The 17,931-nt window shown below is 33.2% G+C and overlaps 3 protein-coding genes, 2 long non-coding RNA genes and 1 other non-coding gene across 12 annotated transcripts; 3 read left to right on the top strand and 3 right to left on the bottom strand.

The window, feature by feature from the left end:
• Positions 1 to 341: 341 nt before the first annotated feature.
• On the bottom strand, positions 342 to 2,315 carry LOC107929648 (uncharacterized). The gene is made up of 3 exons (XM_016861139.1): positions 2,166 to 2,315; positions 1,111 to 1,236; positions 342 to 539 (listed from the first exon to the last, which is right to left on the bottom strand). The coding sequence occupies exons 1-3, from the start codon at positions 2,313 to 2,315 to the stop codon at positions 342 to 344; spliced, it is 474 nt and encodes a 157-aa protein (XP_016716628.1).
• Positions 1,885 to 1,991, top strand: LOC121205877 (small nucleolar RNA R71). The gene has a single exon (XR_005900950.1). It is a non-coding gene; the product is annotated as a small nucleolar RNA R71 (small nucleolar RNA).
• A 6,652-nt stretch (positions 2,316 to 8,967) lies between the features above and the next one.
• LOC107929677 (serine carboxypeptidase-like 40) lies at positions 8,968 to 12,369 on the top strand. The gene is made up of 7 exons (XM_016861170.2): positions 8,968 to 9,730; positions 10,445 to 10,552; positions 10,634 to 10,908; positions 11,077 to 11,340; positions 11,442 to 11,653; positions 11,742 to 11,847; positions 12,003 to 12,369. Exons 1-7 carry the CDS (start codon positions 9,361 to 9,363, stop codon positions 12,159 to 12,161), a joined length of 1,494 nt encoding a protein of 497 aa, XP_016716659.1. The 5' UTR covers positions 8,968 to 9,360; the 3' UTR covers positions 12,162 to 12,369.
• Positions 11,739 to 14,307, bottom strand: LOC107929679 (putative disease resistance RPP13-like protein 1). 7 transcript variants are annotated; one of them, XR_005899415.1, is made up of 4 exons: positions 14,171 to 14,307; positions 13,853 to 14,056; positions 13,085 to 13,184; positions 11,739 to 12,430 (listed from the first exon to the last, which is right to left on the bottom strand). XR_005899415.1 is itself a non-coding variant. In XM_016861174.2 (3 exons), the coding sequence occupies exons 1-3, from the start codon at positions 14,096 to 14,098 to the stop codon at positions 11,930 to 11,932; spliced, it is 351 nt and encodes a 116-aa protein (XP_016716663.1). In that variant the 3' UTR covers positions 11,739 to 11,929. The 7 variants fall into 7 exon arrangements, 5 of the variants coding, with proteins under 5 accessions (XP_016716663.1, XP_016716660.1, XP_040930290.1 ...); XR_005899414.1 differs by lacking the exon at positions 11,739 to 12,430 and adding an exon at positions 12,553 to 12,893; XM_016861174.2 differs by lacking the exon at positions 14,171 to 14,307 and having other exon boundaries at positions 11,739 to 11,934; positions 13,853 to 14,098.
• Positions 13,352 to 14,439, top strand: LOC107929680 (uncharacterized). Its single transcript, XR_001692875.2, has 2 exons — positions 13,352 to 13,761; positions 13,860 to 14,439. It is a non-coding gene; the product is annotated as an uncharacterized lncRNA (long non-coding RNA).
• An 825-nt stretch (positions 14,440 to 15,264) lies between these two features.
• Positions 15,265 to 16,950, bottom strand: LOC107929633 (uncharacterized). Its single transcript, XR_001692867.2, has 2 exons — positions 16,011 to 16,950; positions 15,265 to 15,916 (listed from the first exon to the last, which is right to left on the bottom strand). It is a non-coding gene; the product is annotated as an uncharacterized lncRNA (long non-coding RNA).
• Between the last annotated feature and the right edge of the window lie 981 nt (positions 16,951 to 17,931).

A 17,931-nucleotide genomic window follows, 5' to 3' on the forward strand; every position in this document is an offset into this window, starting at 1 on the left:
TTGAATGTGTTGTAATCAGGGTGTGTTACCTTAATGGTTTCGTATGGAAATACATTTTGTACCACAAATGAGTTCCACCCTCTTGACTTAAGCTCCGAAGGGAACATTCGTGGATTTGACTTGTCTAGCAGCACTTTATCCCTGACTTTGAATTGGTTCGTCCTCTTTGCATGCACATCATGGCGTTGCTTTATTACTTCCTTGTGTTTTCTCAGTTGCTCATTAGCCTTTGTTCGTCATTCATCTAGTTCATTAAGCTGCACCATTCGGTCTTCACTCATCCCTTGATTTTTATCACTATTAGAAGGATATGGTTTGAACACGCATTCATTAGTGAATTCCTATTGAACCGCATGATTACTAACATTAACAGAATGATAAGTATCATCTCTCTCACTAAGAACTCTAACAAAATCGCGTGCTTGAAGAGTAACATTTTCATCACCTACACTCAGCACAAGTTCACCACTACCCACGTCAATAATAGTTCTAGCAATGGCTAAAAATGGTCGACCTAAGATCATGGGTATCTCAATATCCTTATCCGTGTCCAATATAATAAAATTAACAGAGAATATAAATTTATTGACTTTAACAAGTACATCTTCAATAATACCCCTAGGATACCTAATTGAATATTCATCCCAGTGGGTTTTTGTTCCCCGAGACCAAGTTGTTTAAACATTTTATAGGGTATAACATTTATACTAGCCCCCAAATAAACCAAAGTTTTTTCAACATTTAAACTACCAATAGGAAAAGGAATAGTAAAACTCCCAAGATCTTTAAGCTTGTTGGGTAGTTTATTTTGGAGAATGGTCGAGCAATCCTCATTGAGCTCCACAATTGACAAGTCGTCTAATTTCCTTTTCTTTGTTAATAACTTCTTTAAAATTTTACATATTTTGGGCATCTACGAAAAAGTTTCAACAAAAGGGAAGTTAATATGTAATTTTTTTAAAAGCTCAAGAAGGTTACCATATTGTTCTTTTATGCGGTCTTATTTCAATGCTACCAGATATGGAATTCATGGTTTGTACTAACCACCGGCTTATGCTTTTTCTTGCTTTCCTCAACCCAATCATTTTTTTTAATAGCTTCTAGATTTACCTTCTTTTCAGGCTTAACTAACCCTTTCATGCTTTTAACAGTGATTGCGTGGACTTGCTCCTTTGGGTTAGTTTCAGTGTTGTTAGGTAAGCTACCTTGATGTCTCTCCGGAACCAGTTTAGCAAGCTGTCCAATATGATTTTTAAGCCCTTGAATCAATGCTTGCTGATTTTTCAAAGCTATCTCAGTGTTTTGAAATTGAGTTTCAGACACCGAAATAAATTTGACTATCATCTCCTCAAGTTTTGATTTCTTTTCTTGCTGATATGGTTGTTGAAAACCCAGAGGGGGACCTTTGATTTCCTTGACCACCCCAATAAAAATTTGGATGGTTCCTCCATCCTAGATTATAATTACTGCTATAGGGGTTATTTTGAGGTCTAGAATTGTTACCCATTAAGTTAACTTGGTCATGCTCCATGCTAGAATCGAAGGGTAAACATTCTGAATTAATCATCCCCGCTCCATTCGCATCACATTGCACTATTGGATTCACCTGCTTAGAAAAATTCAAACCATTAAATTTTTTTACCTAAAGCTTCAACCTAACTTGCTAACATAGAAACTGCATCAATATTAAAAACACCTGCTACTTTAATCAGTTTCGTTCTCATGACTTGCCACTGATAGTTATTCAGTGCCATCTTCTCAATAAACTCTTGAGTTGCCTCAGGTGTCTTATTATTCAATGTTTCGCCAGCTATTGCATCAATTAGTTACCTAATTGAATGATTCAAACCATTGTAAAGGGTTTGAACTTGTAACCACAAAGGTAACTAATGATTAGGGCACCTTATCAAAAGATCCTTAAATCTCTCTTATTCATCATATAATGCCTCCAAATCAATTTGAGCAAAAGAAGAAATATCGTTCCTCAACTTAACTTTTTTAGCCGGTGGGAAGTACTTCAACAGAAACTTTTCAATCATCTGATCTCAAGTCGTGATAGAACCTTGTGGAAATGAATTCAACCACTGTTTTGTCCTTAGAAAGTTAGCCAAATGAGCATCTAGATCTTCATTTTACAACCCATCAAATTGAACATATTGTTGTACCATCTGAATTGTGTTCGGCTTTAGCTTAAATTTGTTTGCCGCAATAGTCGGTCTAACGATACTCGATTCAGCCCCAATTAGAGTAGGCTTAGCACAATCAAACATAGAACGACGAGGAAGAGGCTGCTGATTATTTTGATTATCATCCATTTCCACAGTAATATCTTTTTCCTCTTGACCGTCTATTAAAATCTATTAAATTTGCCTGGCTTTTCTAACTTCTCTTCGATTTTTGTGAGTAGTTTTCTCGATTTCACTATCATAAACTAACGATTCTAAAAGGTTTCCTCTAGTCATAAACCAAAAGAAACTGTCAGAATCAAACAAACGAAAAATTAGAATGTAACAATTAAATTAGAAATAAAAAATATTAAAATAAAAATATAAAATGACTAAATTAATAGAATAAAATTTTCCTAATATTTTAATCCCTAAGAATGACGCCAAAAACTTGATGTCCACGAAACTAACAAAAATTTGACTAAGGCAAGTGTACCTATCAATTAATAGTATAGTAACGGTGAGCAAAGATATCGTTCCCACGAAGACTAAAAGTACTAGTAATTACCATCTTTCTATTATTTAATCTATAAATTCGAGTAATTGATTGATAACAAAAATTAACTACATTAATTAACTACGAACGCAACAAAGAATAAATCAAGAAAATAATCGAGTAAACAACCAAGAAGCTAAACAATACCCATAAAAGAATTCACCTAGATTTTATCTGTCATTATCAATCTAAATTACGCAGTTTCTTCACTTAGTATTTTGATCCGTAGAAATCCCTAAATTATGCTAATATCTTTTTTCAAGAATAAGAGCAACTGACTCTAGGTTGATTAATTGAAATTTCTTTCTAATTTAAACCTCTATTATCGCATTAACTCAATTTATGGATTCTCCTATTAGATTTGAATCTAATGCGATAGATTTATGTCGTCCTATTTCTAGGATTGCATGCAACTTCACTCAATTACGTTAGATTTACTCTTAAACATGGTTCCTTCTCCAATTTAAGCACACAAAATATGGATAAATAGTCTAGAAATATTAAACTAAGAATTAAGCACACATAATTAAGAACAAGATCTAAGTATTTATTGCGTAAAAAAAAACTCGAACAGTAGAATCCATCATAGGGTTCATCTCTCTAGGTGTTTAGAAAATTAGTTTATGCTTGAAAATAAAAACATCCAAAACACAATATAACCATAAGAAACAAAGAAATCAAAATGGAATCCTCAATTTTGACAGAAATCTATTTTAGAATCGGCTTCAATGGTGTTTTTCAAGTTGTTTTCTTGACTATTCTATGACGGTGAGTCCTATCTTCTTATTTTTTCATATATAGGTCTAAGAATGCCTAAAAAACCCTTAAAATCATGTTTTTCTGCTATTTTAAGTGTAATTCGTGAAATTGACACGGCTCGCCACATGGCCGTGTGGCTTACACGGCCATATGGAATGGTCCAACCCTTGTAGCTCTTGTAACTCGCTCCAATTTTCTAATTTTCGCTCGTTTTGCTCCAAAATGCTCTCATAAGTATAAAAACATAGATTTAAACGATTAGGAGCATACAATTTACCATTAACATCGAATAATCACCCAAAACCGTATTAAGAATGAAGCTAAAACATGTTACTTTTAGCACCTATCATCATACTTGTGTTTTCGGCTTAGTAGATATTTGTTGTTCTCGGCTTTCAACCAGACGATCTTCTCTACTATTCTTGTACCATGAACTTTTTCGAATGTGGACTTGAACCAATTGAATTGAAACATAAAACTAAAAAAAAGATATCTCTATTTTATTTGGGGTGAAAATGGAAATATTCTCTTCTTTAATAGAAACCGGTAGAATTGTTATTTTAGAAATATATATTTATTATTTGAAAATAAATTATATCTATTTTTCGAAAGAGTGTCAATCTTTCTTAAATTGTGTTCATAACTCTACTAGTGCCATTTATTTATAGAAAGAGAAGGTAATTGTTGAGTTGTAATGAATTATTTCAAATAGAAAAACAACTTCCTACTTAAAGTAGGAGGGGGTGGATGACATACTCTAGTATTACTACTAGGATTGGCATCCCCTTCCTGTTATATGAGGGGTTTTGGGACTCTCTCACATCGAGTCCAATGACGAGTACTTTTTTGGCCTTTTAATATGATCTAACCTGGTTCAGTTTTCTATTTCCCAAAATAAACTTTAATATTCTATATTAAATAATTTTCTCATCCCTGTTTTACCCCTATTAAAATTTTGACGATTTTAGTCTCTATAATTTTTTTGATGATTTTACCCTTGGTGAAATTTTGAGAAAATATGTTCAATATTTCATAACTCAACATGTTCACTGTGACTAAATTATTTATTTTTATTTTTTAGCTTTAAAATAGCTAAAAAGGAAGCTCATTCTTCTGATCATTTTTAAGTAATACATATAGAATTATAAATGGATCATTTCCATTATCATTTTTGGAAACCTATAATCATTTCCAAATGATTCCATTTTTCCATTTCAAAAAAAGTTATAATCATTTCTGAATGTTTTTCATTTCTCTTTTCCTATTCATTTTGTTCATTTCTATTCAAACTTGTAATTTATTTCTGGTTTCAACAAGCTAGTAGAGGGACCGATTAGACATATATAATTAGGGCTCAAATAATTCATAATTAAGTTCCAACTTTTCACCTATTATTTATAAACTCATTTAGTCACGAAGTCATTCCAGTATAGTATCATGACTGAGCTCTCCCTAACCACATACCTTTTTGAAAGCAACTACTTAGTGCTCGTCCAATGATATTGTCATAAGTATGTTACCCTCATAGGATATCCTTGATCTCTTTAGGATAATATCCGCTCTCCCAATATGATCCTATTTTATCTCATGGAAACCATTATATCTTTTCCACGAAAAGTCAATTAATATCGAATAGCAATTAAGTCATTCATCACAAAGTCGAAAGACTAATGACCATGTTTACTTTTCATCAACCATGTAATGCCAATAAGAGGATATCATTTACCCATGTCTCAGGCCATGAATTCTATTGTTGTGAATAGCGCTATGTACTACAAAAGTCGTAGACCCAACGAACCAGCTTTTGGTTCCTTATCTATTCGAACTCAGGCTTTTACTTACATCAAAGTGTATGAGTCACATATATATAGCCCGTCATCCAGTCAATATTTAGGTATGCCATGATATAAACTTCACAAGTGAATAAATTCATAAACAGATTCAGTATCTCTTTTGTTTGGGTCATATTCCATGTACTGTCAGTTCAGTAAATCATATTTATGTCTTTATCGATAGCCAAGACAAGGCATCTCCATAATTGGACTTGATAGACGACATATCAGTATTAAAAATTAGTTTGCTTATTTCCGATTAGACTAAGGACATGTTTAGTTTCATTTACTAATACAACCCGTCTTTTTTTATTACAATCCAACCACACAATACTGCTTAGTATAAGTTAAACATTGGACAACCAATGAACAATATTTTTTTTTATTTTGCACTGTATGCAAAAACCATTTGAGGAAATAATACAAAGTATATTAATTGTAATCAATGAATTTATTTTATTAATTAATCTATTCAAAAAATTACAAATTTATAAACAAATATACTACACTCAGGGTACCAGATCCAACAGAAGCTACCCCAACTCATCAAAAAGTTGCTCAAAGAGAAAACCTTCCATTCAAGCAGAAACCAGCTTGACAACCAACCACTGTTAGATGGATGTCTTCTACTCAAAAGCAATCTATCTCAAACCCATTGATGACACTGTGAACCAAACTTGCAAGATGGAAGTTTAAACTTAGGCAATTCCTTATTGTAAATTTGCCTATTATTGCTACTGATATCTAAACTTAGACAGATAGCTACATTGATGCTACTGATATCTAAACTTAGATAGATAACTACATTGATGCTACTTATATCTAAACTTAGACAGATAGCTACATTGACGCGACTGATATCTAAACTTAGACAGATACCTACATTTTTATTTTTTTTTTGTAAATTTGCCTACAATTTAACTAAGTTCAATTGTATTGTAGGCAAATTTGGAAACAATTTGACCTTCTAAGCATATGTAGTTACAAGTCATACAATATGATCATGTTTTTGTAAACAGTTTGGCCTTAATTAATGAAAGAATTACAATGTTTTGCCATGTTTTATGCTTTTGTTTCATTTGTACAAAATATGCTTGTTGTTTGTAATCCATTCCATAAAGCAAAAATTAAAATATTCTATAAATTAAACTTTTCAAGATCCAGTACATAAAACAAATTACAGATAACATACTTTTAACTCACACACTAAACCCCTTTAACCATTTAACACTGCCTCCTCCTTGCACATAAGTTGGTTTTTGAACAATACCAACAGTCACTAAAAACATTGATCCAAAAAAAACCATAAGCTGGTTTTTCATTTCAAAAACCACAACAAAATTACAAATAACAACATCATCAACCATATTTTTCTCTCCCTCATTCTTGCATCTTCTGCTATCCTGACTTTTTTCAAAACACCCAATAACACAATTCGTGAACAAGGGGTGTCAATGGTGGATCAAACCAGGTGAGAAAATAACATGCATTTTGAAACCCACTCCCATACTTCTTGCACCAAGAAAACCTCCTACCTAGGTTGTCATTCAACCAAGAAGTCCTTAGATTGGTTGGGTTTCCACAGTAGCATGACAGAATTGTAGTAGATATCTTTATTTCTTCTTCTTCTTCTTCACCAATTACCCCAGTTATGGTTCTTTTAAAATAGGTGGGCTTCCACCGTAGCTAGTTAAATATGATGTTCATCATTCCATGGCTAGTTAATGGGCCACGTCAACTCTCCGTTACATCTGTAACGAAAAATACTATTAGTGACATATTTTTAATTTTCATAAAGTTTAGTGACTAAGTTGTCACTTTTGAAAGCTTATTAACTGAAATATTATTTTAACCAAAGTTGAGTGATTGTTGGTGTACTTTTCCTTTATTTAATTGAAACTAGATCAGTCAATAGAGAAATTGAGGGCCTAATCAGTTCAACCAGCGATCTGGTTTCAAAACATCATTATAGATGCTATTGTTGGAGTTGATGACGACTTACTAGCTAGATGTAGTGTGTAGTGATATCATTAGGGCTTTTCTAGATGTTGTGTGTAACAATATCATTAGGACTTTTCTTGGTAGAGTGGAAAAAAATTGGAAAAATGGAAAATTATAGAGATGGAAAAATAAAAAGATAAAAAATATAAAGTTTCTTTCCATAAGTATGATTGGTAGGAAATATGGAAAAATTGGAAGAAAAAAGCAATTTTCTTTTCATCAATTGCTTGGTAAAGTTGAAAAAAATGAAAGATAGAAAAAAAAAATTTAAAAATACATAATTTTAAACTAACATACACATCTCTCTCATTTTCTCTCATCTTTTTTTTTTTTCAATTTGAAAATATTAGTTTTTATGCATTAGGAGGAAAAATGACTATTTCCCTTGTTTTCTTTTCTTTCACTTTTCTTCCCAACCAAACACATTCTTAATTTATTTTCTTTTCACGTTTCCATTCCTTCCTACAATCTCACCTTAAAATTTGGTCATCTCTTTAATAATAACAATCTTAGGGCCTCTTTGGATGGGCATTTACCTCTAGTGCGATGCGTTTAGCTTTCTTTTTGTCTCACGTTACAGCATCGCTATAATATTTAATATCAACGTTACCACAAATTTTACACTAACTACAATCAAACGCACTACCCATCTAAAAGGACCCTTAAATGTATTGTAAAGAAGAAAAAGGAAATAAACAATGAATTACAATGTGGAAATGGTATATGATAAAAATATTAAATAGTGATGATCTCTTTAAATCTAAATAAAATCAAAAATAAATATTGGGCAGAGTTTTGACCTATAAGTAAAAATATTTTCCATTAATGGTAGCCCAACAACAAAATAGAAGCTACTCTTTTAAGATAAAATGGGTTAATGGGCCCATTTTTCAAAGTAAACAGTGACCGTTCCTAAGGATTACGGTGACGATATATTATTTTATGTTTTAAAAGTAGGGTGGACGATGGATGGGCAGTTGCAGACAAAAAAATCCAACTATCATTTTGGGCCCTTCTAAAATGGACGGCTCTACATGTCACGTCTGTTAGACGTTTTCTGAGACATAATAAAATTAAATGTTGACATTGCCATTAAATAATTCTATGAATAATAGAAAACCCGATTAAAATTCACTCCCAACTGTCATTGTGGTTGAGGGCTACGGTGATGCCTGCATAGGGTATAGAAGTTAGAATTATATCATTTCACGACGAGGCCAGCCAGCGTTGCTGCCCCTTCTGCTCTGGGCATGTAGATGTTAGGGTTCTGCCGCCGCTGTTCAGGGCAGGCAGTCCCCAATTGCTGCTCCTCACATTAAATTTGGTTTAGTAATTAAATTACAGGTTAAAATAGGTGATAACTTATAATTCTATGTATTTCACAAATTTAGAATTTTATCCCGAAAATTTAAATTTTAAAATTTGATAAATAAAAAAAACTAAATCCTAAAAAGTAAAAATACAGGGACTAAATTCTGAATTTACCCATAACACCATATTCCAAAACTAGGTCGAATCAAACCAGGCAAGCCATCCTTCTCAATTCAAACTAAAACCAATATTTCACATGGTAAAAGGGTCCCATTCCAATCCCATGCAAGCGGTGTCTGATTAAATAATTATTTATATCAATCAATGATTACTTCAATCATCTGGATAAGCCATCCATATCAATGATTATTATTATTATTTTTTAAAAATCAAGTTCTATTATATCAGGTAAAAAACCTTTCTTCTAACCACCTTGTACACCAGCTCCAATAACTAACCCCAGGAAAGCTGCATAAATTATGTAAATGGAATCCTAAGAAACCCTGATAATGTCATTTGATTTCTCCTTCTCTTTTTTTTCTTACATCATTGAAATTTATTATCTTTGCCGTATAAATTATAGTACTCAACACGTTCTTTAAACATGCATGGTCGGCCCTTTTATTTACATTTTTATATTCCTTCATAATCTTTTGGATCTAAAACTATTTCCCCTCTATCCCCTTCTCTTTCTTTCTGCTCCACATAGAGTAAGAGAAAAAAAAAACAGACACAAATGGAGAGAAACCCTTTTGTCCTCCTTGTTTTCCTCATTGTTTCATCCATGGTAGCAGCTCCAATTCATTGCAAGAAGCAAACACAAACTCTTGGCCATTTTTATGAGAGGAAGATGAAGAGGAGTTCTGGGATTGACAAGAGTGGTTTCAAGGCAGTTCATTACATAAACAAGAGCAGGGTTCATACACAGCAAGGGATGAAAGAAAAAGACAGAATTGAAAAGTTGCCTGGACAACCTGGTGTCTTGTTTCAGCAGTATGGTGGGTATGTAACAGTTGATAAAGCAGCAGGTCGTGCACTTTATTATTATTTCGTTGAGGCTTACCATTCTAAGGAGTCTTTGCCTCTTCTTCTCTGGCTTAATGGAGGTAACTCTGCATACTGAATTCTCTATTTTTGTTGTTATATGATGAAGATATCCTTCAAATGATAAGAATCTTATCTGGAAATTTTAATATCCGCTTAACTAGTTATTTAGCGTGGAATGGTAAAATATTTGTGTTTATAAAAAATAGTAAGTGGTAGGATCTTCTTCCATTACTTTTCAATGCACACCATTAATCATCATTTACAGTTTGAGAGAAAAAGATTATAAATGCTGAAACTCGACCCTGAAACTGCTAGATCCCAAGTCCATTAAACCAATAGTTGAGCTTTGCAAATTAAATACAGTTATATTCTGACAAGAAGTAGCTTCATCTTGTTGGCATTTTAACTACCAGATTTTGCAGGGTTGACGGTGTTTTGGAATCCCAGAATTTAATCATGTGGAGGATTTCTCGGCATGTTGCTGTACCAATTAAATCTTTTAAAATAACAAGTTACTTGATGTCTTGTTGGACCAAGATATTATTACAACCACTATTATTTATTATTACAATAATAATAATTATGTTTTCTAGAATCCCCAAGTTGGTTGAATGAGTGATGTCAAGGTTTTGCATGATTAAATTATTGGGTTTTACTGTTATAGTCTCTCCATATGACTTCACATTGCAACTGAAACTGGCTTTCTGCTGAAATGTCACTGTGAAATAATAATAATAATTTGATAGAACGAGTTTGCTTGATTTTGTGACCAGGGCCAGGCTGTTCATCTCTAGCCTATGGAGCAATGGAAGAGCTTGGACCCTTCAGAGTCCATAGCAATGGAAAAACACTGTATAGGAATAGATACTCATGGAACTATGGTAAACATTATACCATTTACCTTTTAAATCTTAGTAGTTTTTTTATTCTTTCAAGGCATGTCCTTTTTTTTTTTTTTGCAGCTGCAAATGTGTTGTTTCTCGAGTCACCTGCTGGGGTGGGATTTTCGTACGCCAACACAACATCAGATTATGATGATAGTGGTGATAGTAAAACAGCTGTCGACAATTATGTTTTTCTGTTAAACTGGTTGGAGAGGTTCCCTGAATACAGCATCAGGAAATTTTACATCGCTGGAGAAAGCTATGCGGGGCATTATGTCCCTCAACTTGCTCACACCATTCTCCAACACAACAAGAACGCTAACACCACCATTATTAATCTCAAAGGAATCCTAGTATATCTCTCTGTCTGTCTTTTTTCAATCAATAATTGAAAACCTAAGCAGTCTTTGATACATGAGTTGAATCTAGACTTGTTTTTGCCAACGTGAAGAAATGATTGAAGTTAAGTTCAGACATTATGTACTGCAGGCATTGCTTAACCTATTTTATGAAAATTGCAGATTGGGAATGCTGTGATCAATGATGAAACTGATGTTAAAGGAATGTATGATTACCTAGCAAGCCATGCTCTCATTTCAGATGAAACTGCAAATGGGATTGAAAAACACTGTAATTTCGCACCCGAGGATGACTCGGAGTCCAGTCGCGAGTGTGACGCAGCCACTGATGAGGCAGGCCAGGATATTTACTATGTTGATATATATAATATCTATGCCCCTTTATGCCATAATTCCAGTCTCACGATCCGTCCCAAGGAGCCTTCCGTAAGTTGACTTAAAAACATACAAACAACAGTTAACAATGAACATTATTGAACAATTTTATACCATAAGTCTAGTAATGATATTCCATTAATATGATGCAGGTGGCAAATTTCGATCCATGCAGTGACTACTATGTATATGCTTATCTAAACAGGGATGATGTTCAAGAGGCCATGCATGCCAATGTAACAAAACTTGACCATGATTGGGAACCCTGCAGCGACATCATCAGAAGATGGGGAGATAGCCCTTCAACAATCATTCCCCTTTTACAAGAGTTAATGGCTAACGGACTAAGAGTCTGGATTTTCAGGTATTAAAAGCATTGCCGTAATCATTTTTCATAGGTATCATCGTCTTGTTGTTTACATATGTTATGTCTTTTATTGGATGTAATGCAGTGGGGATGCAGATGGAAGAATACCAGTTACTTCAACAAAGTACTCCATTAAGAAGATGAAGCTTGCAGTTAAAACCAAGTGGCATCCATGGTACCTTGATGGGGAGGTAAATTTTCTTTCTCTCTAATATCTCCATCTTTGAATTTTTTGAACTTGTGTTTGCCATACATGATCAGATCTAGCTTCTGTCAAACTGCAAACAATCACTGAGTGAGTATTGATTGACACATTTGGCTTTGGAATTGTCTATTTGTACGGCAGGTTGGAGGTTATACTGAGGTATATAAGGGAGATTTAACATTTGCTACTGTAAGAGGGGCCGGGCACCAAGTGCCAAGCTTCCAACCAAAGAGGGCACTTTCATTGATCAAGCACTTTCTTGATGGCACACCTCTTCCGGATACCTTAAATTATAACTGATTTCCTCTCCACGTTTTAGATATCTTTCATCGTTTCATCAAATGCCTTGATTAGGTTTCAGTTTCGGTTTCAAGAAAGTTGTGTATCATATCACATTATATCCCCATATTCTTCCCTCATTAAAGGGTATTAAACTTTAGAGATATATATACACACAAATAGTAATTCTAAATTATTCAATGGAATACACAACTTTTTGCATCTGGAACAAAGGACCCAAGTATGGACATGATTCATGTGCAGTTTCTTTAGAGATGTGATGTGAAGCCCTGCATGTGAAACAAAGGTTACTCCTAGTTACCACCAAAATCTAAAATTTTCCAATTTTTTAGTTGAAAGATAACCACCTTGTTTTCAGTAAATGACAAATTATAAATGTGTATAGCTACAATGAAAATGTAAAAGGCTCATTCTTTTACCATTAAAAAGGGAAATGTAACAGGCTCATTTCCTACGAGACATGCAAACACACAACTCTTAACAAAAATATTCATGACTGGACTTCGTAAGTGTTGTCTTTGATCTTAGAGAGTTCTAAAAGACTTCATTAATCATGTCTTCACAGTTATAAGCTACCCTGAGTCCTCTCATGCTCAATATAGTTAAGCCAAGAAAAGGATCTTTCTCAGATATTTCAAAAGAGTGGCTAAGACTTGCTCATTTCCATGTTCTAAGAAGGGCCACAAACAACTGGTAGTCCAATAATTCAGCAACAGCTGCAAGATAAGGCTGCTATGAAGAATACGCAGCCACAAAATTTTAATTCAAAACAGTGTCCCAATCAAGTTTAACAAGGACTGATCATAATTTTTAACTCAAAAACTTGTAAAAAGAAAAGAGAAGAGATGACAAATCTTTGTGCTTATCAAGGTGGGTTCTATCATCAATCAAAGCCACATATAATCAAGGAACAGAGAACCTACTTGATTTTTCTCTGCGCCAGATCCAAATTGCAAATGCATTAGCAGCATAACTTTCTCCTGAGTCACTATCAATGGCTTGAATAATGAGAATGATCCCAACCTGTTGTTATTGGCAGATAGGAATCTATTTTAGTCTTAAGAATGTTATCCGTAAAGCTCCTCAATATAGAGAAATTAAATGCGTTGCAAGTAATCTCCTAGTAGAAAGAAAAATTTTAACACACTAATAAGCATAATGAGTTCATAGAGAATACCTCGATCCCAATAGATGGTTTTAGAAAATCCATGGTAAAGTTTTTTGAGAATTGTGAAAAATGCTTCATATTTATTTTTGCGAAGCTGAATCCCTATATATACACATAATATCCTCTACATATAGAATATCAGTATTTTAGATAACTAATCTCCTAAGAATCAACTATACAGTGTACACTAATTGAGCATGAGTTGTTTTACCCACCCCTGCCATACCCACAATGGAAACCACACTACTATCACCAACACTATCATCACTATCGTTCATCAGCAAATGAAGAACAATCTCTTTATCACATTCCCTACCGTAGACGCAAGACTCATCAACAAGAGAATTAGTTCTTGGTCTCTCTCTTATCCCTCTATCATTCTCGACTAGACTCAAAGCATCCTTCATTGCAACAGCCTCTTCCAATCTAGCAGTAAGACTCTTTAATCTGAACTCCATTTTTGTGCTAAACTTAGCAGTGGAAGGATTCAAACGAAGAAAGCAAGCTGAAAATATCTCCCTACCTTGCAGGTGGGCGAAGCGGCGTCCGGATCTTCCGTTATTTGGCGACGCCGAGCCTCTGTGGTGAGCTCGTCGATGATATCCTCAGCGTCGTAAGCAACGTCTCTTAAATCACTAAGCCACAGCTCCAGTAAGCGGCTCGAGGTTTGCTTTCCTTCAGCATTTTCAAGGGAAGCATTGATGATGCGCAGCAGCGTTTGCCATTTCTTGAGATACGATGAAAATTTATCTTTGTCAGCAAATCTCATAAAAAAGGGTCGAGGAGATAACCTCCATCAGCGAACGAGTCACAACGGCGTCACCCAGAGAAGCGGATTTACCTTTCATCACTGAGAAGCGGCCCCGTTTTTGAACTTGCATCAGTGTCTCTTAACGAAAGTTGAATGGTTTAAAGGAAAGAAAAGGAAAGCCGGACTGTTCATATTAGATATTAGATGCGTGCATCGCCCGAGCAGAGTTTACCAAAAAAAAAATTCAGGAATATTTATTAGGATCAACTCCGGCATGAAAAATAGACTTAAAATCTGAATGTATCTTATTCCTTAGTTGATCTTTTTAATAAGCATAGAAGAAGAAAGATTCATCTTGCTCTCCTTTATCAATTTAATAGCTATCGAACAGTCACTCACCATAATATAATATAAGAGTAAATTTTATTTATGGTTATTCAACTATATTTTAATTACTCAATCATAAAAATTTACAATTTAATTACTTAACTATTTAATTTTGATTATTTAAGTCACTCTTCTGGTAAGTTGTCAACTAACATTAGGCCGTTAAGCTACCATTCCTCAAACACAATGTTAGACACAGGGGCGTAGCTAGGGGCTGGCATGGATCCCGACTCCCCCTAAAATGTAAAATTATATTTTACACCCTTAAAATTTTTTAAAAATTTTAAATTAATAAAGATAAAATTACACTTTGACCTCCTAAAATTATAAAAATTTGATTTAATCTTTTACAAATTATAAAAATATAACTATAAATAATTAAAATTTCATCCGGTCCCCTAAAAAATTTTTCTGGCTTCGCCCCTGATTAGAAACTTAATAATTAATAATTTTTTTGTTTTGATTACTCAACCATAAATAAATAGTTACTATTCCTCATAATAATCACTAATATTATTGATTTATAATTTTTTTGACACATGTCAATTTTTAATTGATTATCCTTTTCTTTTTAAATGGACTCAATGGTCCTAGCTATTGAACTAATAGATGTACCAACTTAGGAAAAACAAGAAGTTTAGATACTAATTATAACAAAAAAAAATTAAATATTAAAATGAGAAAAATCCATAGATTAGATACCAATTTATGGGTTAAGTTTTTTTTAAGATATATTTAACGGGTTGACTAATAATTTAAAAAAAAATTGAAGCGGTAAAATGGGAGAAATGGTATGGTTTAGCTGAGTTTTTTTTTTTCTTTTTTTTGGTAGAGAAAAGGTTTTAATCAAAACATAACATAAAAATTACACAACTCATTAAACTGCTTAAACCAGAACCTAAACTATCGAGAATAGATGCAATAGATTTTCCATTTCCTTTGGAGCCTGAACAACAATTTGCAGGCCGAATTCATCTGTCACTAGGCTGAAAAGCCCGTCGACAAGGACACTTCCACGCTGCCATTCACCCCTTCGCCACCATTGCTAGAGTCATTCTCTTTTGGTTCAAGAGATTCAATAATAGCAGCCATAGCTTAATTGATTGGAATCTCATCAAACAGTACATGTCAAGATATAAATGTTCTCTCATTTGCATCAAGACACTTATATCCTCTATGTAAAGAGCTGAAACTAAGAAAAGTACAAGGTGCTGACCAGCACTGTAATTTGTGATTGTTGAATGGACGCAAGTGAGAAAAGCGTAAGCATCCAGATACCCTGAGTCGTGAATAGTCTGGTATGCAAGAATAAAGCTTCTGATGAGGAGTCAGTCCATCCAAAGCTTTGGTGGGAAGCCTGTTAATCAATTAGACTGCGGTATTGAATGCATCTGACCAATATGACAGAGGTAATGAGGCTTGAGCTAACAAAGTTAATCCATCTTCTACCTGTTGTGATTCCTTTCAATTATTCCGTTTTGCTCCGAGGTATAAGGACTTGGATTTAAGAGAAATCAGGAATTAGAATAATTATTCAACTTACTTTCAATGAGCATAATGCATAGAAGGCTGAGGTTAACAAACTTAGTTACAACTGCTGTTTAGTTACAAACACACTTAAACAGACTGCAATTGGCTCCTTTGCTGGTACATAGTTGATCTCAAGCTTCCCATCGGCTACATGATCTCTTACAAAATGTTAGTTAAGCTCCACATGTTCGGATCGACCATGCAAAACAGGATTACTGGACATGGCAACAGCACTTGTGTTTTCACACCAAAGTACTGAACTCAATTCCAAGCTCAACTAACAATTATTCAATCCATATCAATTCAGAAACAGTACAAGCCACAGTTCTATATTCAGCTTCTGTTGAAGATGGCTGCTTCTTAGAAGACGTTGTCTTGTGATATATATGTGAAATTTATTAAATTTTATTTATGGAAGGTGTAAAATTTATTAAATTCTATTCACTAAAGCTATAAAAATATCTTAACCCAAAAATACTTAATTCCATCTAAAAATTCTTCACAAGTCAATTAATTTTTCAAACTTAAAAATTAACATTTTCCATAAATAAAATTTAATAAATTTCACCTTGCCTCTAAGAAAAAATTGATGTAGCTTGAAGTAGATCTTCTATCTTCAATGATATAAGACCCCAAAATTTCTGATCTTAAAATTCAGGCCGTCTCGATGCCTAGGTGAATAAATTCCTGAATAAGAATGCTAAATTTGAGCAAGAAAAAGCTATTCCAGTCTTGGGTTATTTAGTTGATGGGTTGAAGATAGCTTGGGATATGGGTTTTGGGAAGGTGCTGGTGGAAACGTACAATGCCGCAATGGTGTGTGTACTGAACACTGAACGTGTTGATCGACGCCCTTTCAACCTTTAAAGGGGCATAGTTGATTTAAAGAGAAGACGGTAGGAGGTGCTAGTCTCTTATATTTATCCACAAGCTCTAATTTTATGACAGCTATATCATTGTAAGAGGCTTTGGGATGGAGAATTTCGTGGGTTGGGTCGGGTAGAGTCAAATTAAATTTTTAGGTTCATTTGTTAGGTTTGGATTTAATTGGATTTGAAAAGTAAGTTTAAAATTTTATATAAGTTTAGTTTAAATAAAAATATTAAAATTTAATTTCGGCCCGTATTAATTTTTATATTATTTTTATAAAAAGTATAATATATTAAAAATATTAAAAAATATTAAAATAAATTTTTTCCGAAAAATTAAAAATAAATTTTAAAAAAGATGTATACTTAAATAACAGCACGATATGTGCAATTTAATAAGCAAATACGTTAAAAATAGTAACAAAATTAATAATAAAATAATATTTATACAATATCCAAATAATAACAATAAAATAGTAATAATATAATTATGAAATAATAGTAAAATAGTAAAAAAATAGCAACAAAATAATAAAAAAATAAAAAAATTTGTATTTTTTGTATATTTAAGCTGGGCCGAACCGGACTCAAACAAAAAAGCCTTACTTAAAGCCCAAACCGTTTTTTAAACGGGTCTTATTGTTTTGCCTAAACCTATTTTTGAACTTATACTTTTTACTGAAATTTTTCCACTTTTTAAGTTGACCCTCGACCTGACCTGACTCATTGACAAATTTACTTTACGAGTCCACAAATTTTAGGAACCACCTGAGAACATCAAATACATTCTGTGTTAGAGGATGCAAAGGGAGCTACTTTACTAGACTTGGTTCCCTCAAGAGTGATAAACTCTCTTTGTTCTCATTATAACATCAACAAAATATTATTATATAATATTTGTCTATTTTAATTTTATTTATTTACATGAATTATTTAAAATATGTATAATATAATATTTTATAGTAATAATTTGATGTAAAATTTTTGAAAACATATCTATATAATTATGTATAAAAGGAAGGTAATGCTGACATGTGAAATAGCCTTTTTTATTATTATAAGAAA

Source organism: Gossypium hirsutum, chromosome A08 (genome assembly GCF_007990345.1).
Source record: "Gossypium hirsutum isolate 1008001.06 chromosome A08, Gossypium_hirsutum_v2.1, whole genome shotgun sequence".
NCBI classification, from domain to species: Eukaryota; Viridiplantae; Streptophyta; class Magnoliopsida; order Malvales; family Malvaceae; genus Gossypium; species Gossypium hirsutum.